This window comes from Acanthopagrus latus, chromosome 23 (assembly GCF_904848185.1).
Source record: "Acanthopagrus latus isolate v.2019 chromosome 23, fAcaLat1.1, whole genome shotgun sequence".
NCBI lineage: Eukaryota > Metazoa > Chordata > Actinopteri > Spariformes > Sparidae > Acanthopagrus > Acanthopagrus latus.
The window spans coordinates 8,379,310-8,402,998 of NC_051061.1; the positions used below are offsets into that span (position 1 = coordinate 8,379,310).

A 23,689-nucleotide genomic window follows, 5' to 3' on the forward strand; every position below is an offset into this window, starting at 1 on the left:
GGAGGCAGGGGCAGAGGGCCAAAGTTGGAACAAACACAGCAGCGCTGCCAACCGGCGAGGCCGGCAGAACCAACACTTGGTAGCAGCTGATAGCACAGATACACCACACGAACTGGAGCGCTGACATCAGGGGTCGTAATCAGACATAAGCACATGATTTATCACTGCTGAAGACAAGAAGTGGAAACAGTTTGGTTAAAATAAACAAAACATGACTGGGTGCTGAACACTGGATTAATTCCAGTAGAGATGACAAATAATGGCTGCTTCCTTATAACAAAAAAAACATGACAAAATTTAGCAATGAATTGTTGTGTAACGTGGGAATTTTTTTTTTTTTTATGTCAGATGCTGACCAAGGTAAGGCAGGGTTTTCTGGAATGGCCTCCAAAAAAATAACGCAAAGAACCAGATGTGTTCTTTTTTATTGGGAACTGACTGGGCTGAAATGAAAGGGCTGGAGAGTCTTGGACATGCTGTCAAATGTCAGGACTGGACCAAGGGGACAGGTCACTGACCCGAGAGTGAAGTACAGGAATAGTACAGCAGAGAACTTAATCGGCTAACAGGGACTGCCCAGAGTTTTCTCCTCGAATACACTGAACCACCCAGGAAGCCAAATGGAATAATGTGCAGACAAAGATCGAGAGGATCAAATGATTGTCACTGTGACTGCTTCCAGAGTTGCAAAACGTTTTGTTTTTTTTTCTCCATGGAATTACAAACCGCTGTGTCATGTTTTGGCATGAAAATGATAAGATCCATGTATCAGACTGCACTTCCCGCAACACATTTAATTTCCTCCTCAGTGCATGAAGCAGCAGGCTCTCAATCAACCACAGACGCTTCGGTCTGAATGCCAGGTAATCAGAGCTTTCTTGTCGAGGTGGGGTTAAGTTAATCCAGAATGGATAGTTCAGGAGCTCCCAGGGGCGACGGGCCTCACGTGGGGACACTAACTCTGAACGTTTTTATTTGTCAGGAGCAACACTGCAGTGACCTTCAGCAGAGAGTCGGAATGCCCAGCATTCCATTTTTCACTTTCAGCATGATGAGCAACTATTGTTAAGTTGTCCAGATAAAGACAGAGATAGAGTTCCTGCCAAAGCCAGCCGAAAGTGAAAGCAGATAGCTGACGAGCTAACGCTGCCGATTGTGTCCCCTCAACTTTCTTGTGTGCCAGGCAGCGGCGGAGAGTATCTCAAAGGTGCACTATGTAGCTTTTTAAGGAAGACATTTTAATCCAAAAATTAAATAGATTTTAGTGTGTGAATAAACCACCACTTCCATACTTCTCTTTACTTCGTTTATATTTGCAGGGACCCTTATAAGTAGCCACCTATCTAGCGTCAGACGGCATTCTGGGGGCCGTATTTCCCTCTGCGGACAGCTTTTTGAAGAGATTCATCACGTTTGTATTGTTATCATATCAATATTGTAAATGTGACCTTTCAGAGTTTGAATTTCTTTTCCAAAACTACATAGCGCCCCTTTAACTACACTTTTTATTTGAGAATGTCTACTTTATGGTACTTTCTATACCACTTCATTAAAGAGCGAAAGGTTGGACTATATTGTATCACACTGAACCTAGGACGAGGCTGGTAAATATTAAGCATTCTTAGATATAATATGGTGTTACTGGAAAGCACTATTTTGAGGTTTCTCGTCATGTTTTAGCTGTTTATGAGTTGTTAGCAGTTCCACCAAAGACAGGTTTTTCCCCCTGAAACTCCTCACATCAGAATAGTTTGAAGCTCAAGGAGATAAAAGCACAAGATTATAGAGAAGGCGATATATTTCTAGATACATATCGTTCGGCAGAATAAGTTTTCTCTTCTTTTCCGGCCCCAATGATAATCTCACGATCCGCAGATTTATCTCGAGGTCCCTTTACAAGAGGCCTGATGTCATACATGTGAAAATAAATCAGTCGCAGCAGAACGTCTAGTGCACTTCTGCTTTCATACATTAAGTATACTTGCGGATAAAACGTCTGTACTTTCCCTTCAGTCACAGCTCAAATGTAGGACCTTTCCTCATAATACAGTAATATGTTGATACCACATTATGTGAGGATTGGAATACTCCTCCCACCGCTGGTTATGGGAAACAGAGGGCTGACTTCCTCATCGTATGGTGCCAAGGATAATGTGCCTGAAGCTCACGCAGCAGCAGGGAAGCTCAAATGCCCTTTAGAGCTTTACCAGTATGGCTGCCCGGTCTGGTTCCTCGGAGCCACTCTGGCTTTTTCATGTAAACCTGTTGATTCACTTGCAGCGGGTGCATTACTGTAAGCTGTCTGACTCGCTGAATGGGCATCGTTTCTTAACAACTCTGGTTTTTATATATATATATATATATATATTTTTTTTTTTACAACGCTTGCGTTGATTCACGCTAAAGGATGACGTGCCCTTGTGGGGGATAATGAATAATCGATTCCAGAGATGTTTCCGCTGCCCACTTTTCCTCAGTGGAGCAAACAATAACGTGGCATTGTTCTACCAGAGGCCGGAGGAGACAAACACTCCTCAGTTCCTCAAATATGACAGAGGGATGACGAGCAGGATGAACGAATGTGGGCACAGGGACAACTACTATATTAAGATTTTGAGGGGTTTTTCTTTTAAGGCTAATATTTGCAAACTTTGTCTGTGTGCAAATACAGGAGGTACCTTTTCTTCAAAAGGGAAGAGAGAAAGTTTTCCTGTTCAAGGTGCACTATGTAGTCATGGGGAGGACATTTTAATCAGAGGAGAAAGAGCTTATGATTGATTTGTTATGCCTAGAAAAAAAAGATAAACAAGTTATTTTCAGGACTGGATGAACAAGCTGACCTTAAAGTAAAACACAGTTTCATGCAGTTTAACTTTTGTTTATATATGGCAGACCCTGCCACCTCTCTAGCTTCAAACAGTTCTCTAGGGACCGAATGAATATTTCCGAGTTCCTTCTCCAAATAAAACCACATACTACACCTTTAACATTGTTAGCATTGCTGCGCCCTGATGACATTTAACATCAGGCATCACTGGAAACTATCGAGGCGTCAGGGACTTTATCGGTGCTGCAGTGCTTCTTGTAACTATCAGGACTTCATGTAAGACCTTTTTCTACTTTCACATTCTGCTGAATCACCTTTGGTGCATAGGTCACTTATTATTTCACCGCATCATCTAGATCGCACACCAGATAATGGGAGTCTAATCGTCTGTGTTTCCTGCCCTGTGAATTAGAAAGTAACACATGTCCCGGTGCTGTTTTACAACCTCCTTACTATAACCAGCGATGATTTACTGAAACGCAGCTTCTCATTTCACTGCAGCTCCACTTCCACTTTCACCAAGACGCGATCCTGTTTTGACAGATGAAGGCAGGAACTACTGGATCAAGTTACTGGGTTTGGATTGTAGTCAGGTGCTGACAAAAAGGCATTTCCCCCCAAATGACACTCGCAATATAATGTCATTCAGACAGGAGATAAAAGAACCCGCCACAGTCACAGTACCATTTGGCTCATTTTGACAGTAAACAGGATTTGGCTCGGCTTGCCAAAGAGGCTTCAGGTAAATGGCAATCTGATGAATCATCAACTGTTTTATGAGTGCCTGTTGACATATAGCTTTAGAAATGAAGATAACAATCGCATCAAAAGTATCATTTTCAACAGTAAGAAAAAAAAAGCATCTGCTAAATGCCCTAAATGGAAATGGTAAGAACAGCTAAACACTGTAATCTCCCAGAATTCCACATCATATTCAACTGCTGCTACCCCGATGCTGATGGTGAAGTTTCGTAGTCCACAAAACATTTCAGGGGCTTCACAGCATTGCAGCATTCTCTTAAACAACTGGAATGCATGGGGACTTGTTTTAAAATGTAAAAAAAAAAAAAAAAAAATGAAAAAGAAAATTATAAAAGGGCTCTGTACTGCTCGTCCAAGTGGAGCATGTGCACCCACATTTGTGCACACTTAGATTTTCAACCTAGCAGCTACAGTGAAGTTTGGCTTTAAAAAAGGTCTAAGTAATGTCTTTCCACATCAGTTTTGGATGCTGGGGCTTCCTGAGACTTGGATTATGCTGGGTAAGCTGTATGAAGTCATTTTAGTTCTTTTTTTTCCAGTTGTTCTTAGTACGTTTTAAAACACGTCCCCTTCCTCTCGTCCTCTTACATGCTGTGGGGCTGTTTTGCTGTGAAGCTCCTGAAATGCCCCCCGCAGAGGTGGATTTCCTCGTTCGATGTCGAGATTCAGTTCCCGTCAGTCAGTTTGGCAGGAAAAAACGTTCATATCGTTCGTTCGCTCAGCGTTCGTTCAGTCGCGTTTCTCAGCTCCTCGTTCTCAAATGATCGTGCTAACGGTCAACATAACGCTGTAGTTCAAGGCAAATACATAGCTGCAACTTCATGATTATATCTACTATTAGACAACACGACAGTGGAAACAGTTGCTATGCTTTCCTGTTTCTCATTGGCTAAAACTTGACAACAGTGTCCTAAACTCAGCATACGATTGGCTGGCTCTCAGTCCTCTTCACCACTCTGATAACTAACCAGTGAACAACACAGCGGCTAGTCTGTGAGAACGAGAGGAAGTGAAATGTGGAATCAGGTCAGTTCGTTCACCTTAAAGACTCAAACTGATTTGTTCACAAACAATCCATCTTTAGTCCCCTGACCTTCCAATCAGCACGGAGATGAGTAGATAATAACTGAATTATCTTTTTTTGGGTGAACTTGCCCTTTAAGAGATGCACTATGTAAGAATTGGCCACCTGTTAATGTTAGCTGGTTAGCATGCTAACTCTCTGGACAAGGTCAGAACTGTTATTTCTTTACAATCTGTTGACATTCTTTTGTAATTTTTGTACCTTTATTGCGTTCACTTATTCTTCTATTCATTAAATGTCTTTTGTTTTTTGTGCTTTCATTTTCTCCCTCTGCCTACCTTTAGTTACCTTTGGTTTATGCCTTCTCGTGACGCTCATCATAAACCGAGTTGCTCAAAACGAAACTGGACCCGTACAAAAAAACAAAACAACTGCAATAAAAGTTATACAGCCCTTCTCATGGTGATTTGTGTGGTTGATTTACTTGAGCCGAGGCACACCAGGACACACTGCAGTAACACGCGAAACGAAAGGGCTCACAGCAGGCCTGAAGTAAATACTGTGCTCTCTAGTGTTAACTGGAAGATTACCGCTATCTTTTAACCGCGGCTCCTATTCATGCCTTATCACTGTCAGCACTCAGCAGTGGAGCGCAGGGAATACTTATCACTACCTATAAAGGGCATAAAAGTGAAAATATGGAGCAAACTGAAAGTACATACATATCATATTGAAAGCACAGAACATTATACTATGGAGCAACTCCTGATGACCGCACGTGGGGGCTGGGGCGGCCTTACTGGAATACCAGTGACTATCTGCAATAATAAATCTAGATTAGAATAACAATGACAATGACAAAAAGCTCATTCAAACAGTGTAGAAAGATTTAAAAAAACCCAACAACAATACAACAATGGAGGACGTTGAGTGGAAAAATGTGAGGAAAAGATAGCACACTTGTTTCCCATCAGCGACTGATTTTAAGTCACTGTCGGTAATTGTGCAAATGTTATCATAGACAACGGAGAGACGAACAAACGGAGCTTGTGTCTTGAAACAACGTGATGTTTCCTGATTTTGAACACTAGGACGTTAAACAGGTGTTTTCCTTTGAGGACCGGTGGAGTGAGTCAGGAAAGGGAGCCGCCTTGACCAGAGCACCTCAGGGATGAGAGCGTCTCAGTTTACCAGACACAATGCCAAGCGGGGGAGACACGCCCAACCACGGCAGACACAGCTCCCATTCATCTGCCGCTGTCTGCCTGTGTGGCGTGACGGTTGGACCTGTATGAAACGCTCTCTGCTCCTCTGCAGTTAGACAGTGTGCAGATTGAAAAACACTTACAGTTCCAAGAAACTGTGCAGATCCACGAAGTTAAAAGTGAAAAAACAAAAGTGTGTCAAAGCTTCTGCAGAAACCTCCAGATGTGCGCTGGCACGTTTGCGTTGTTTTGTCATGTCCCGGGCCGTTCTACCAAATGCGCAGCAATTAAAAGCGCAGACAGACTCTGGTGGAGCTCACGTGGTTTGATAAAGAGAGCTCCAAGAAAACAACCAAAAATAGTTTTGGCCAGCTCTGCATTTTTCATCCGTTGACGGACCCTCTGACCCTGAATGCTCCAATTCAAAAGCCAACAGACAAACAATGACTCTGGCTTCCAAATTCCAGTACGGCTGCAGCGGCGAATGCCTCTTTTCAACACAAACTGCTCCCAGTCAAAAGTGCAACAGTGTTTTTATACCATTCATCTATGTTGTCGTCTATATATCTTAATTTTCTTTGCAGTTTTCATCATTATTTTCAGTCGTTACTCTGTGTTGCAGTCCCTGGTTGCAAACCCGGGACAAGGATACAGTTATCGGCAAGAAGTCCTGTATGACTGCATTTGATTTCATTGTTAACAATGCCTACGTGTGTCGTCCCAGTCAAATGAACCACCAAAACAAAAAGAAATAACACAATGACACGCTGCATTCATGCAAACACGTCCTCCACACGACCAGCGATCACAAACAACGCGCGCTCTGTCCAGCGCCCGGTGTCCCAGGCCTCCAGCTCCTCTGCCTGTTCCACCGAAATGAAACTCATGAAGCACTGCGCACACATACAAATAAACACAAAGACGTGCACGCAAGACGTGCACGCAAGACGCACAAACGCATCGGCTCACTCCTGCAAAACTGCAATGACACGTCACCCTGGACAGTCTGCGAAGATCTGCAAATAGACACACCACAGCCAGGCTGTGTTTCAATCTCTGGTCTCCCTCCCTGTTTCACAGAAATGAAACTCATGAGCATGCACACGGAGGACCATAAACTCTGGGTGCATAGTGATCAACACGCAAGACCCACACGTGCACGCAGTGGCAGTGGCACCAAACTGCGTTACACACTATTGGGTTAAAGTTCATTTGTAACTCATCTGCAGTGCATTGCATGTAGGAAAGACACATGCAACACACGCAGAGGACCGGCTGTGGCAGACATCCAGCGTTACAGCTCGCGTGTGTTTCTGATTAAGCTCAATCCTTTAACCTGTTCCTACCCGAACAACACGGGGCAGAGCTGACCGGAGAGCAGTCCTCCACCCCCTCCATGTCTGTCTGCCTCCTATCTTCAATCACAACTCCCTGCACTGTGGGCCTTCTGCATGCCCACACCTTGCATCTTTCATCACATTAGGTGCAGAGATTTTGCTCAGACATGCCCCATAAAATACACACGGATACCATTTATCAGAAAACCAAGTGCAGATTACCTTAAACACCATTTACACAAGTCTGAGTGTATAAATACTGAAGCCACAAAGGAAACAATAAAGTTTTTTCCGCACTGAGAATTTGATCTCTGTGTGAATTCACCAGCACCTATTAACAAGTACTCCACCCATTTACAGTGTATTCCTGCAACAATTGAAACCTTTATTTAAACGTTAATAACTTTTATCAACCTAAAACCTAAGAAAGCAGAGGAATCAGCAGCATCAGAAATATCTTCTTTTATTACCCGCAATGCAACTCAACCACAGTCAGTTTGGTCAAGGATGTGTCTTATGCTAACAGCAGCTAACGCAGAGATGAAGAGCAGGCTGCAGAGATCTGGTGCGCTTACGTCTTTCTAATGTCACACGCCCAGGTTTTATTGAAGTGACTTTCATTTTCAAGCTTGAGTCTCAACAGACAGTGACTCGAGTGACATCACATGAGGCCATTTATTTTCACACAGCTAAAGCTTTAGCACAGCTCTTTTTCCCACACGTACGGAAGTACACCCAAAACCATGTAAACAGACTGCGAGGTGTATAAAAACGGTATCACAAAAGTAACTGCTAACTGCTGCTAACTCTAGCTGCAGTTAGCTAGCAGGCTAAGTTAACCACGTACCCAGCGGTCATGTTAGCCGTCTATGGCTGCAGCCAGGAGCCGGGAGTGCCGGTGTTGTTTACTACCTGACTCCAGAGGTACAAATTGGGTGAGGACTGGCTAATTAGCATGCTAATTTAATGTCAGAAGTGTTACTTAGTCACAATATGTTGCCAATTTCAGTACATTTTCATGCTTTAAAGCAAAATTCCTACCTATAAAATGAGGATTTGTCGATTGTAGCCAGCAAATGAAACACTGAAACCATTGGCTCAGCCATTTCATAGCTTCCTCTTGGATGCATGTGTACCTTTTGGCGTCTGGTTGCTGCATTATGATAGATATATGTGATGATTTTACAGATTATATAGAGTATATTTGATTTACGTTGGTTATTTGATGAAGTAACTAACTCACGTGGATGGGGACACAAAATGGGTTATAGGCCTTTTTTTTCCCACCGGGCCTTCGCGAGGGAGGAGCGACCACATCTTATCAGTCAACTGAAACAGAAAATGAAGGAGTCATGACTGATTCAAAGTCCATGAGTCTTATCTTGGTCCTCCAGAGTGGTCTTAATGGAACCAGAAGTCTCATCTGAGAACCAGTTGAGTCAGACGAGTTGACATTAAATAACCTAACCATGATACATACACCATGACATCACGTAGCTTATCTTAGGTATCATCTGCCTGCCTGCATGCCTCTTTAAGCAGTCCCAGCTGACATGAGTGTTTCCTTAACTTTCTGTTTAACCAGACTCAGTGTTTTGAAACCTGACCACCTGGGTCTTAGTTAATCTCTCTCTCTGAAGCCATGTTTGTTCTTACTTGTGAAGCTTGGCCCACATTTGCCAACAGCAGGCTGCACATAACTTTCATTTCCGTCTCTCTTGCAAGAGCTGCACTTGGAAAGATCGATGCTGCAGTTGTTAAAAAAAAAAGATACCATCATATTGCCAAAGATAGCTTTTTGGCAAGGGCTGGTGACAATTTCATGTGCAGAGATATTGCGAATGATCTTGTACTGTCAGGTAACGTACGTTGCGCTGCTCACTGTGCATCCGCTTGCCAAATACATGAATCGCTTAGCACAAAAACACAGATCAAGTTATTCACGACCATATGCACACAGCCACCGTCTCACGCTGCAAGCCACAACAAATCTGGAAAAGACTGGTGCTCAGACTTAATTTACATTAAATCAGATCAGGATTAACTTCATTTTCAGATTCCTCTGAAGTGAGTCTTGCGTCACGAGCTGACTTAATGTGAAACAAGTGACTCTTACTCAGAAAGTAACCCACCTCACTAATAAAAACCCTTAAGAGTACCCTAAACTGTACTATGATGTGTCATCTGCATTGTTTTAATACCACATGTCATACAATATAATAATAATGATAAATGGTAAAAAAAAAAAAAAGATTTCACAATGCAGATGGCATGATTCAGCCCAGTTTTGAAAGTCAAAACAGTGAGATGACTGTTTAGATACACAATACAGGCGTTTCGGTGGTGAATCAACACAAATATCGAGGCGGCGTTAAAGACATTTTGTGCAAAACAGCTGACTATTAGCAACAAATATGGGAGTGCAGCAGAGACACTGACTTGTTCAGCACTGCGGGTATTTACTGGAAACAGAAAGATTTAAATTGTGCTTTTTATGTGGTTTGACATTATACAGGGATGCTTTCTGACTGCAGAGATCAGATCCTTATCTGCCCTATTGAGCAGAGGTTAAAAGAAAAAGAAAAAAAAAAAAACACTCCGGGCCTGATTTCTATAGGGGAATTTCATCTACATGCAAAATCTAGGCTACATTAACTCGCGACTGAGACTGAAACCAGAACGGGTCACGAGCTTTTAACCTGATTTTTATTTAGTTAAAGGATAAGTTCCCTCCCAGAAAATGAATATAGAGTCAATATTCTACTCACCACAATGAAGAGACATTATTTACACCCTGGATGCAGTGCTAATTCCTTTAGCTTGGCAGCTATTGTGAAGATTTCATCTTTAAGGTGCAATATGTAAGATACATGTATCTAGCTGAACACATTTTTTTTAAAAAAGACCCTGAAATCATTAACAGAATGTAAAAAATTATAGTTTTGCCCCGACCTGTCCCAGCCCAACACATCTGTGTTGGCGCTGTAAATGACAACACTCCCCTGGTGCTCCAACGCTCCCAGTCTGGACCACCAGATGCACAGCTAACCAAGCTAACTAGCTAATGACATCTGTAAATCCGGTAATATGCTGCCCCTACTCAAAATCAGGAAAGGATATGGGGATATGGGGGCATATATGCATGTGCACTGACAGTGGATGTATCAGTGACAGCACGGCGCCTTTTAATGATTGTTTAAAGTAGTAATTATTTAAAAACAAGTCCCCATTGACTTCAGCTGTTCAGGAGAATGCTAGGATGCAGAAACTCTCGGCGGACTACAAAACCTCACCAGACTTCCAAGGCTGGACAGAAAATGTCTTTTATTTATTTCTGGGTGAACTATTCCTTTAATGTAAAAATAACTCAGGCTCCTTGAAACGTATTTTTGAGAGTGCGCATGTTAAAATCACACACATCTGAACTACAAACACCAGTTTTTTGAATGTATGAATCGAACAATTCATGCATAAATAAATAATAATAATAATAATACTGACAGTTTATTAAAAATAGCCGGATCATCCTGTCTAATAAATCCTGCTATTTTTCGAATCGGCCACCTGTCTTTCTGTAAATAATAAAAAAAAAAAAAATCCTGCTGTCACGTGGGCTTTGCGGTTTTCTTGAAATCCTCCAGCGGCTTCAAAGGAACAGAAAGACGGGAGCTGGGGAGGCTCTCTCGGCTCCACTTTCACTTTCGTTTCGAGCTCGTGTTTCTCAGAAGCGGCGGCCCTGACGCTGAAGCGAATCCTACCTGTTCAAGGAAACTCTCCGAGGCGGGGCCAAGCTGCTATAAAGACTAAGCAGTGTTTACCACGGGCTCACACACACGCGATGCCGACGATCTGACGAGCGCAGCCCCGCAGGTCGACTCGTTGAACACGTCCCGAGCTGTCAGGACGCGTCTGACGCAGCGTGCGGAGTTTTTCTCGGTTTTTTTTTTTTTGGACATTGCAGGATTATCCAGAGAAAAAACATCATCGCTCCGTCTGCACCGTGGAGATTACACGCAGACGGATCTTTAACCTGGCGCCTCTGTTAGTACAAAACGGTAAGACTTTTCTCCCTACACACACAGACAGAATTTATTAATGCATGATTAGGGTTTTTTCTTTTTTTCTTTTTTTTGGTGGTCTCCAAGGCTGCGCAGTGGAAAACAAATGCGCATGACTGCTGTGCACGGCCTGATTTGATTCCAAATGTCCAGCTGCTAACATCCGACAAACTTTAAAACAAACAAACAAAATCAGAAACCACCTGTGACAACTTCGAGTCATTTGAATTTAAGATGTGTTTGCATTGAATCAAAGTTAAATGATAAGAAGAAGAAGATTAATGCTGGATTTTAAAGCAACTTTTCATGAGCTCCTTGCAGCTGGAGCCATGTGAGTCACAGGGTGGGCTCCTGTTGATCTGGGAGAAGTCCTGTGCGACTTTTCAACTCAGCAGATGTTCTATCACCTCTCTAAGCCACATTCATGTCTTTTATGTGTGCCACTAGCTTGAAAAAGTTTGATTCAGACCTGATAAAAAGAGCACCATAAAGTGTGTGTGTGTGTGGGTGTGTGTGTGTGTGTGTGCGTGTGTGTGTGTGTGTGCGTGTTCAGACTGTGTACAGTAATCTGTCTGTGGCTGACATCAGCGTCGACTGTATGCGAGCCAAACCGCAGATTCCACTCATATCAAACACGGTGCCCATCAATGGAAACTAGAATGAATTCCTGACCGTCACTTCAGATTAAGTCACTGAAGTGCGCGCACACACACACACACACACAGAAGTAATCATCCTCACACTGACAGGACAGAAGTCACCCTTGTCTTCTTTTATGGCCGTACATGGCCTAAAACCTTTTATCTTTCCTGTCTTTATACTCTACAGATGCTTCTCTTAGTTGACCTGATTTTAAAGGGGCACTACACAGTTTTGGAGAAGAAATTTGAACTCAGATTTTTTTATATATACAATAATACAAACTCAGACACATTTATTTGTCCATACCTGAGTAAACAAGCTATTTCTCAGAGGACAATAAGCTCCCCCAGAACACTTTCTGAAGCTGGAAAGGTGGCGGGGTCCGCCACATGTAAACAAAGTGAAACAGCATGAGGTTGTGTTGTCCTTTAGGGTCAGTCTGTTTAGTTTGTCAATGACGATCTTCTTCCTCTGAGTCAAACGTCACGAATTTAACCCTTTGCTTCTCGTGTTGTCTCCCTCAGGATGTCAGTGTGGTGGTTAGAGATGGGAGAGGGTCTGGGGCCGCTCTCCCCTGTAGGATGGTAGCCGATAGCACAGTGGAAGGCCATGACAAGACTCGCTTGTCAAGCTCATCGTCGTCCTCATCCTCATCCTCATCCTCATCCTCATCATCTTCCTCCTCCTCATCCTTGTCCTCGTCATCTTCCCTGTCCTCATCCTCTTCGCCGGCCAGGCACGAGCTCGAGTCGGAGCAGCTTCAGCGCCGGGCCTCTCCAGACAGGAGCCCCAGAACGCCGTCCGTCCCCTCTGTGTACCTGACCCACTTCCCCACCTTCTCCTCCCAGGAGGACTGCAACATCATCACCGACACCGCGGCAAAGCTCGAGCGCAGCAGCTTCTACTGGGGTCCTCTGGGAGTGGAGGACGCGCACCGCATGCTGCGGGACGCTCCCCTGGGAAGCTTCCTCATCCGCGACAGCCGGCAGAAGGACGTCTTCTTCACGCTGTCCTACCACGCCAAGAGCGGGCCAGTGAGCGTGCGCATCACCTACAGCCGCCAGAGGTTCTCGCTGGCGGGCAACGAGCGCTCCTTCCCGACGCTCTTCGCCCTCTTGGAGTATTACATAAATTCTCCCAAGAAGAGCCTGAGCAGCCCGTACAGGAAATGGCAGCCGACGCTGCAGGAGCTGTGCAGGAAGCGCGTCATGGAGCTGTGCGGCGAACAGACCCGGGTTCCGGAGCTGCCTATCACCCATGTGGCCCAGGACTACCTGTTGGAATTCCCTTACAAACTATAGCAAACTTGAATTACAAAGTTCTGATAGTATTATTTTTAATTTCTCGAAGGCAGCTTTTACCGGACTGTTTCGTAAAGCCCGACAATCACGTCTTGGACGTTAAGACGACGTCGCCGTGGTTACAGATGAAGGCAGCTCCCTGTTTTCACGAGAAACAACATCACCACGGTGGAGATCGGGCCGTCTCCAGTTGGACAGGGTCCACGCGTGAAATTTCAACATACTTTACCTCCGGAGACTCGACTTCCACTCGCACAAGCACAAAGCGGCTTTCGGTCTCCGGGAGGCGTGAAGGGTTGGAAAACTCTGCATTAAGAGAAAACTACAGACACGAAGGAGCCATTACAGAGATAAAAGAACTGGCGGAATCAGCTGTGAATGTTCTATCAGGGTTCGCCGTGGCCCAAAAATACGCAAGAGTGAACTTTGGAAGGACTTTACGAGCGACAACGGCGTGGACTTTAACAAACTTGGACGCGTGTCGGAGGGTACGATTGAAAAGAACACGAGTGACGGTACCAGTAGGGAGCTTTTCCGTAGCAGATTTAAACTCTAATGTTGTTGAATGTTTACATCACACGTGAATGTTTGCCAGCACCGACGGCTCGAATACCAGATGATGTCTTTTCTGTGTGCAACGCAGGTGAAATGTTGTAAAAGAAGTCAAGTATTGGAGCCAGGAGGTCTGGTGTGAAGTTGTACTGTATGTTGAGGCATCCTACCTCTTGTCCAGAGAGATAATGTGTCTCTTCGTTACTGAATCTAAGATATTCTATATTTTCTACTATTTTATTTGAAAATAAAAGATATTTAAACTAACCTTCTCTGGTTTCTGATTCAGTTGCTTCTCCTCCCCCAAGTCATGACATGTGCAGGAGCAGTGGGAGTGTGTTGGGGCGGAGACCAACACACACACACGCAGACACGCCCTCGTGATCACACGCCGAACACACTGTGTCCACGCTGTCTCACAGACAATAGGACAGACAGTCAGACAGGAAGTGTGCGAGGTAGCGTACAGTATCGTCACCACAGTGATTCATCTCTGTAGGCTGAAGTGACTGGTGGGTGGGGTTACTTTGGTAGTAAATGGACTATTACGCTTAGACACACGCACACTTACCAGAAACAGGGACAGTAGTGACACATAATGAAGTGTGTGATCGTGTGTGTGTTTGTGTGATTGTGTGTGTGTGTGTGTGTAGTGCTTTAAACCCGGTGAGGACCCACAGCAGATTAAAATTTCCTCAGGAGGAAGTGGGAAATTTTTTGGGTTAGTGGTTAGACAGAGGTGTTAGATCAAGGTCAGGGTTTGAGTTACGGTTTGCATTTCATTTTCTGATAAACTCCTCGCATGCAGCGTCGCTGTGTCAATAAGAAGAATGGGTGAAAAGTTAAAGCATGAAAGCAGGTAGAGGCTAAAACGTGAGGCCTAATGAAGACGGTGCTTTTTGAACAAACCACCGCCTTGCATTCCCTATGGACTGACCGGCGGGTGTGGCAACACTGAACCAGATATGTACACCTGGTTGGAGTATATGACTCATGAGGAAGTGTGTGTGCTTGCCAAACATAATTCACACATTATATGAACTACTTGATGTCACAATGGACCAGAGCCCTGTTCTGAAGGCCGTGTAGTCATGCTGCCATAGGTGACAACAGCATGTGAAACACACTGCGGAGAGTGATTTAACAGGAACCTTACTCAATGTTTACACACAGGGCCGTTGCTTCGTCCCAACTGTTGTTGAATTGCGGCAGGAAGCGATGTTGAGAAACGTTCTCACGTGAAACAGTTGAAAAGTTCAACTGCTGCATAAATCACTGTAGCATCCCTTTCATTTTGTTTCTCCCTTTCCCTGCCAGCCACTTTGTTCATACGGCGTGCACAACATACATGGGTGTGTTTTCATGTCTTTGCTGTTTAACAGTCTCTGTCAGTACCTCACGATCAGTAGGCCACATTTACACGGCAGCAGTTTGACTGCAACGTCACGCTCAGGATGGGAAACCGCAACGTTCAGATAAAGTCGTGGGGCTGTTTTCCAGGTGGAGGGGAATCTCTCAAATTGTTATGTCTATGATGAATGACTAAAATTAAAAACCTGAAGGGACATCTGGCCAAATTTCAGTATAAAACACCATAATGAAATTACCAATAAGTTAATATTAGCATCCAGCCACTTCCTGGCCAACATTAGCATTCTGTTATGTCTAGTGTGTTTAACTTCCTAGCTTAAAATAAATGTGAGCACAGTCTAACGGTAGCTAATGATATTTGCTGAATTAGCTGGTAGCTAGCATGATTTGTAGTTAATTTTGAATCAGGAATGAGGTTGGTTTGCTTTTAAATCAGGTAAGTGGGGAACAAATTGATAGCTATCTCATGCTCCTGCGGTAAATATGAAGCTACCACGCTTCGAGCTACCTGTTAGCTTAGCCTAGCGTAAAGACTGGAAAGAGGGGGATTCAGATAGCATAGCTCTGTTCAGGTAGCACCAAAAGGTAACCCATTATATGATCCCATTATAATTTTTTTTATACAAATTTAACTTGACCATCCACCTCTCAGCAAGACTTAGCTTAGCTTGACGGGCGAGTCAGTCTAGCGGTTTCCCCTTTATTTCACTCTTTATTCTAAGCTAAGCTAACAGCTGCTAGCTTCAGCTTTCAACATTTGGTCGTACACATGAGAGTGGCATCAGTCTTCTCATTGAACCTACCAAGAAGGCGAATAACATAAATAGACAATCTATATCTTCGAGTGTTAATTCGGTTAATTGACACCAAAGTTGAACTGCTAAACAAACAAAAAAAAAAGCAAAACAGCAAGTCAGTGTTAAACATACATTATGATCAGAGGACGCGTGGGAATGTGACGATGACCAGACCGGTGACTTCAGCCGGCATTATGTTTAGAAAGCAGAGTAATTTCTTCAAATTTTGCAGTTTCATGACATATGTGAGAGTATGCGTCACTTTTTCAGGCAGTAGTGTACTTTTTTTTCAGATGCAGCTTGTGGTTTTAACCTGAGCTAACCTCCAACCCCTTCCTCATTTCTAACCAGAACTCCAACGCGAACACCGAATCTTACCATAAGGCTTCTGTGATCTTTTGGGGGGATTTTTTTTTTTTTTCATTCTCTTGGGTCTAGACACATGTAGCCACACACACACACAAACAAAGACACAATGTTGACTCATACCGAATAGCATACCCACAACTTGATTCAAGTAAAGCCTGAGTAGTTTGAGGATATAATTATCTCAGCTTGAGGAAGAGGGTGGATCACATACCCCGGTGGAACATGAGTCAGTGATGTAAAGCCTGATTGTAATATCTTTGTTTTAACCTGTTGTCACTCTTTTTTTTCTTTTCTTAAGCTTTATCTAGAAACTGAAGTCGCACAGGCTTGACTTGAATGTGTGTGTGTCCGTTTTCATGGTCTGGGGGATGGTGATGATGATGATGATGAGTGATATACGTAGCGGTTTCATTCATAGCGTTTTCAGGACATTCCCGACTATTTTAAGAAGCGAAAGGTGAAGTGAGGTGTGCTTATCAGCTGATTTCTGTGGAATCCTCCGCTCGGACTTTTCTGTCCTTTAAAAGAACACACCCTTTTACAGAAATCAACCAAACAAACTGGCACCTTGAGAGACAGACGCAGACAAAATGCCTGACGAGGAACAAGAACAACGGGGACATTTGATATGAATAAGATGGCCAGTCTCTGTCTTTGTGATCTTGCTTTACCTTCATTCAACAAACGAAATGGACAGCAACAGCACGAGGCGTTATTACTTCCCTGTGGTACAGGCTTTTAGCTTCTACTTGATCTTTTATCCCATCTAGTAGGCTCCATGGCGTGTTTTTCTTGGAAGACCTCTCCTTCCATGAGACCAAATACTGATGCCAAGTTACTCATTACAGCAATTCTCATTCAAAAGTAATGTACAAAAAGCAGTTCCCAGAACACAATCATTAGTCACCAGTTTCCCGCGTTTCCTCTGGATTTATTTTCTCACCGTTACTTGTTAGAGGGCGATCTCTGAATGCACAGCATAATAAACTGATCTGGAAGACATGTTGTGGAAACTAGGGCTGGGCCATTGGACAGTACCACCATGCATTGCAGAGGGCTGACAGATCGTCTACTGAGCCCTGACGGTTATAACACTGTGAGTTAATGGGTTCTTTCAGCTGTGGTATTTGCATCTTCTTAGCTCAGCTTCCCGAAGTACAGCTAGCAGGCTAACATTGTTTCAAGCTTCTGCGGATAAATGCAGCTAAGTTACATTGCTCAGGTGAGGACGGTCTTTCGACGTGGCTTGGGGGATGTGTAACGGACGCTCGCCAGGCAAAAATGTGAGAGTTGATCCATCTCCCCCTGCTGGTGATGGGGGAAAGTTTTCTCTGCTGCGGGAGACCGCTGCGAGTTGCCGTTAGAGCCGCAGTGGATGATACTGCGAATCGCGGACACATATTATAGCATGGACACAACAACTCAAATTCAGAAACACATGGTAATGACAGCTCCCTCCAGTCTCCAGCAGTTTCCTGCCTAAGACTTCATGAGGATTTTGTCAATTTTAGACAAAGCTAGCTGTTTTCCCCATTTCCAGTCTTTACGCTAAGCTAAGCTAAGCTAAGCTAAGCTAAGCTAATTTGCTACTGGCTATCGCATCCAGGTTGATACAAGATCTTTGTTTGTTGGCCATTGTCACGTGACCTTGGTTGTGATGGCAACAGAAACAAATGATCACAGATCGGTTTCATTTAGTAAAAGGTTACAGCAGGTGTGCAAGTTAAATACTATTTACTTGGCGGACTAAAATTTAGAGTCGCTGACTTTTGGTTTCACACAGGAAATAAACACTGGTCTCATGGGTGAAAGTCCCGTTTGGTACATCCATCGACCCCACCAACCCGCCTGAACTTCTCACTCTTTATAATGCCCCTCTCTACATTTTCTAATGTGTTGTAGGCTTTTAAGCGAAAGTATAGTCGTGCCACTCGTACGCGGCTTTAAGTGACTGGCCTGAAAATGTATATAGAAGCCCTTTATGTGTAAAGAAATGTAAACTTGTAACATAATTTCTCAAACTTAACAGTGGCCCTGAATTTGAATGCACTGTAAAGCGTCTGTAACAAAAAAACTGAGCTCAGATTTAAGACTGTCGTATGCGATGTCAGTGATTGGGGCAGACTGAACAGACAAAATCTTCCAACAAGGTCTCCACAGTCAAAACTATCAAGTCAGTGCTGTGACTGTGGTTTGGTACAGAGAAAAGACACACGCATGCACACACACACACACACACACACACACACACACACACACACACACACACACAGATTCACTACAGCATTTCAGTATGGTTGCAGTACCAGGAACCCACTCACATGTTTACGCACACACAACCAGACTTCCCTGAAGAGAGGAACCGAGATAAAAGCAACACATCGAGACCACAAGGTGACTGAGGGCTCCTGCAGCAGCCACAGAAACACAAGCGCAAAAGGTAGAAAGTGTAAAAGCAATGTCATGATCTTAGCCTCCCGAGCGGCTCACGCACACAACTACGAGTCAGAAGACGAAACTACATGCGTACATGGTAGCTCTTAGAAAAGCCTGTTTTCATGTAGTTGTAGAACTGCAGCGTAGGACGCAATGCATGTTCCTGTATAGAAACACCGGATGGATCTTTATGTCACCGATTGGTTTTCGACTCTCAGAATGTTGCGTACCATAGAAATGTGAGACTAGTCATAGAAATGTACAATAGAATATCAGAGTCATGGAAATATAGGTGACCCATGTTCACCCCCCGCCCCCCCAGACGGTCTGCGTCCGCCACTGCTCACATGGTCTTCATGGGACGCTTTCATATCATCAAACTGCTGCTTGAAAACACATCTGGTTATTGGAACTGGTTTCATTTTCTCAGATAAGACAGTCAGGTGTTCATTTCTGAAACCTTTCGGATCTTCAGCATCACTTGTTTGACACGAGATGCTTTCATCTCATCTTTTTTTTTTTTTTTTTTTTTTATTTTTTAAACCAGTGCATTAAAACCTGAGCTGTTGGCTCACACAATTATGACTCAAGTGTCACAATTTTATCTTTTTTTTTTTTTTTAGGAAAATATTACAACTTTTTTCTCCTAGTATCATTTAGTGAAAAATAATTTTTTTTTTTTTCCTCACTGTGCTGTTAGAGTGAATCTTTTAGTAAACTCTTGCACACACAAAGTGACCCTGAAGTATCCCCCATATAAGTACATTCTACATTATGCGACCTTGGCCATGAAACACAATACGTGGAAGCCTTCACACATTCAGTAATGTATATAGGGGAGGGTGTGTTCTTGGAGTTGACAGCTCTTTTCTAATATTTCCTGTGGTAGTTCTTGCTCAAACACTGAGGAGAACCTCCTCTGCTCTTACTAACAGAGTGCTATTCTGCGAAGAAGGAAAAAAAAAAAGAAATCACGAGAAAAAAAACAACACATCTTCTGTCTGCAAACACAATAACAAGACTCACAGAGCTGCCTCACTGTTGTTAAGTAGAATAATTTATTGCAGTTCTTTATTTATTCCTCTCTTTCAGTTCATTAACAATAATTACAGGTTTAAAAGCTGAGAGCATTTACAGAGCATACAAACATATTACATACACCCACACTACAATCAATGACTAAGTAACAGAAGCTTGTCACAGCAAGTTTAGATAGAGGCAGCCAACGGCTACAGGCGACGTGCCGCCATGTTGTCTTCACCGGAGGCCGCTCTACAAATTTTGCCTGAGCCTCTTCAGTAATCATCATCATCATCACCACTATCATTCTTCTGCTATTTACAGAAGCGAGATGGAAATACTAAGAGACTGACTCAAAAAAAAAAGAGTATTGCTCTGAATTTCTCCTTTACAAACTCGATGACTGTACAGAGTTAAAAAATAAGAATGATCGAGCGTTAAGACTTCAGCTGTGTGTGTGACAATGGCACAGAAAAGAAGAAAGCGTGAGTCGAAGAAGCGAAGGCAGAAGAGAAAAGCTCGGGTTTTAATAAAGGATGACGAGATAAGAGAGAAAAGACTGCTTAGATGGTTACGAACCAAGTCGTGAATTGAGGATAAAACACACTGATCCCATTCAAATTGATCACTGCCATTTGGAGAGACAAGGAGTCTGTTACATTCACCTCTCCCCTCATTGGTTAGCTCTTAAGATTATTGCAGTATTCAGGTGATTAAAGGAGGAGGAGGGCGAGCAGGGTTTGGCCCTTGTACACTCAACTCAGAGCACTGTGGGAAGAAAACGCAATGTTGTTCTTCTAAGAGTGCTTTTGTTTCTTGGTAACAGTTGAATTTTTTCAAGGTGTTTCACTATCATTTAGGTTTTTTGGGGGTTAATTAACCAGATTAGACTTTTCCTGGAGAGAGGGTATTTTATAGTTCACCAGTAGTTGAGTGGAAAAGTTATTCTTACCACCAGCTACAGGAGTGTTGAGCGCATTGATCAATTTACGTGGCGAGTAGAAACTGAGCTCAGGTCAGCGCCTGAGCGGCAGCTGGCAGGTACATTCAGCCCAGCGCTGTTGTGATGTTCTGACCTGAAGACGAGCGTGTTAATCCATTTAACACGTCTAAACTAACTGATATGTCATCCTGCATCACTCTGTGAGGCTATCAAAGCTTCAACTAATCATTTTGTTTACTTTTTATCTATTTTTCTAACTATATCATTGATGACTATGTTTAGTTCAGTAAAACAGCAGCACATCTGTGTTGCTATGGGCTGAAAAGCTTCATGTGGAGAATGAATGGACTGAGAGATGCTCATGTATTAATTATTCACTCACTTATTCAGCAGCCTTTATTCCATTCAGATTGTTCATTCATTCGGTCAGTCAGATGAATCACCTGTGTGCATAAACACATTATCTAATCCCTGCAGGTTATGGACCACAGAATAGATTTAAGAAGTTAATGATCTGGAAATGGAGGTTAAGATATAATCTAATCGAACAAGGTCAAAGTTTGTTGATGACTGTTGCATATCTGATTAAAAAGAAAAAACTGTTTTGTTTCACTGCTTACTGTCCTACCTCGTTAGCTCAAGAGAGCAGCAGTTACTATGGTGGAAACTGACTGCGTGCAAATCAAAAAAGCGGTTTTCACACACCCCACCAAAGATGTTCACTGATTAAAAGGATTAGCTATGAGCTCTGATGCCACAATAACATCAAATGAATGTTTGCAGCATGAGACCTGCTCCCTCCTTGCTCAAGATGCTGCAGATTAAAGCTATGTTACACTGAATAGTGAGCAGGAAAACAAACGGTCCGTCACTTAAATGTGGAACAATACGAACTGAACAAAATTTAGAACATGTATGCAGCCATGTGAGCCCCCCCACACACACACACCTGTCTGAGGGCAGTTCTGTGTGGCAGTAACTGACAGCTGACAGGTCTGACATGCAAGTGGTTAAAAGGCAAGTGCAACTGTGTGTACTGTTAGCACAGAAGTGAGCACCACCAACTTAAGACGTAAAAATAGTATGCAGATGAACAGCTCACAGCAGCCGCGTATGTGTGTGTGTGTGTGTGTGTTTGAGCTGACAGACAATCGATCAGAATGAGTAAAAAACGTTGCTGGTTGCGCGTCTTTACACACGCCTGCTAAAAAAAATGACCAGACACACTCGCAGGAACCCAGATGTGCTTTAAAGCCTTCCTTGAGTTGGCCCGGCGTCTGTCTCGTCCTCCGTCCTCTCTGTGTGAGTAAAGAGAGTCTTTCTTCATGTGCAAACACAAATGCTGAGATGCCTCCAAAAGCCCCTTAAACTATTCACATCACACACTACCTGCAGGTAGCGACATGAAAATATACTGCAGCCAAGCTGGATAGTTTAACTATCACACTTCACTGTGTGTGTGTGTTTGTGTGTGTGTTTTAGAGAGGTGAGTTTAAGTGCATGAGCATGACTGTGTGTGGTGACTAATCCAGCTCAGGAGAATCTGGCGTTTCACTGCGTGTCTCTGCATCTTCTGTTTTCTCTGTGGCTGACGAGTTGCGTCTTTCTTGGTCTCTGTTCACATCCAGAAGTGTGTCTTCGCCCTCGGGCTCATCTCCACCCTCGGGCTCATCTCCACCCTCTGGCACCTCTGGCGCCTCATCAGTGGGTGTGACCAGCTCTGTTGTCGTGGTTTCTTTTACCGTCTCCGTCTCCGTCTCATCGGTTGGCGACCCGTCTTCCTCTTGCAGCTCCTCCTCTTTTCTTGGCTCTCCGTCGTCTTCCTCCTCCTCCTCTGCGATGGAGGCGTCTGGTCTCTGTAGAGAGTGTGTCGTGGGAGCGTGGCTGGCGCAGGGGTGCAGGTGCGGCGAGTCTGAAGGGGGCAGCAGCGTCAGCGACTCCACGCTGAGAGAGTCTGCACTGTTGTCTGTGAGGAGGGAGATGGTGGGCTGGGAAGCCGGGGTGAGGCTCGGGGCCAGCGTCGGAGCTGCGACCGAGGAGACAAGCGTTACTTCTCCACCTCCTCCTTCGCCTTCTCCGCCTGAGGAGGAGGGCGGGGTGTGCTCCAAAAATGTACCATCATCTGTAGGAGAGGAGAGGAGAGAGGGAGATGGAGAGAGAAGGCCCCTCTTTGTTAATGAATGTGGAATTGTATGCAATTTAAGAGGGAAACAAGTTAAACTATGTCGTTATTTTTTAGGTAGTGAAATCCCAGGATGTTTCCTACATCCAGCAGAAAAGCCTCTGCTTTAAACACAGTTCAAGTTTCATGATTAAGCCAAACCCAGTGGGAACCCAAAACCCTCAGGATTTGCACATGAACATACACACACACACACAGGAGAGCTTCACATAGTTAGTAAACAGATCTATGCAGGTATAGATCAGTTGGACAGACACAGGCAGACCTACAAGTAAGCAGCACAGCGCAGTGTGTTCACAGAGTGCCTCTTTTTATATTCAGAATAAAAATAAATACATTTACTAAGTATCTTGTGGTCTTGTTCATGAGTGAGGGAAGGATGGAGCTCGAGATTGACAGGCGGATCCGTACAGCGGCCGCAGCATTAAGGTCGTTGTATTGGTCTGTCGTGGTGAAGACAGGGCTGAGCCAAAAGGCGAAGCTCTCAATTTACTGGTCAATCTATGTTCCTAACCTCACCTATGGTCATGGACTTTGGGTTGTGAAAGAATAAGATCCCGGATACAAGCGGGCGAAATGAGTTAAACCCTCCTCCGTAGGGTTGCGGGGGCGCTCCCTTAGAGATAGGGTGAGGAGGTCTGTCACCCGGGGGGAGCTCGGAGTAGAGCTGCTGCTCCTCCACATCGAGAGGAGCCAGCTGAGTTAGCTCAGGTATCTGTATCGGATGCCCCCTGGACGCCTTCCTCAGGAGGTGTTCCAGGCATTACCCGCCGGGAGGAGACCCCGAGGAAGACCCAGGACACGCTGGAGTGACCATGTTGCTCGGCTGGCCTAGGAACACCTTGGGATCCTCCCGGAAGAGC

The 23,689-nt window shown here is 44.0% G+C and overlaps 2 protein-coding genes across 6 annotated transcripts in view; one reads left to right on the forward strand and one right to left on the reverse strand.

Moving 5' to 3' along the window:
* Positions 1 to 10,794: 10,794 nt before the first annotated feature.
* socs1a (suppressor of cytokine signaling 1a) lies at positions 10,795 to 13,300 on the forward strand. The gene is made up of 2 exons (XM_037090183.1): positions 10,795 to 11,210; positions 12,380 to 13,300. The coding sequence occupies exon 2, from the start codon at positions 12,437 to 12,439 to the stop codon at positions 13,154 to 13,156; it is 720 nt and encodes a 239-aa protein (XP_036946078.1). The 5' UTR covers positions 10,795 to 11,210; positions 12,380 to 12,436; the 3' UTR covers positions 13,157 to 13,300.
* A 6,418-nt stretch (positions 13,301 to 19,718) lies between these two features.
* The window catches only part of clec16a (C-type lectin domain containing 16A), a 42,497-nt gene continuing 38,526 nt past the window's right edge, over positions 19,719 to 23,689 (reverse strand). For all 5 annotated transcript variants that reach the window (XM_037087775.1, XM_037087776.1, XM_037087778.1 and 2 more), the window contains one exon: positions 19,719 to 22,766. In XM_037087775.1, coding sequence (XP_036943670.1) covers positions 22,168 to 22,766 — 599 coding nt within the window. In that variant the 3' untranslated portion in view covers positions 19,719 to 22,167. The remainder of the gene's footprint in view (positions 22,767 to 23,689) is intronic.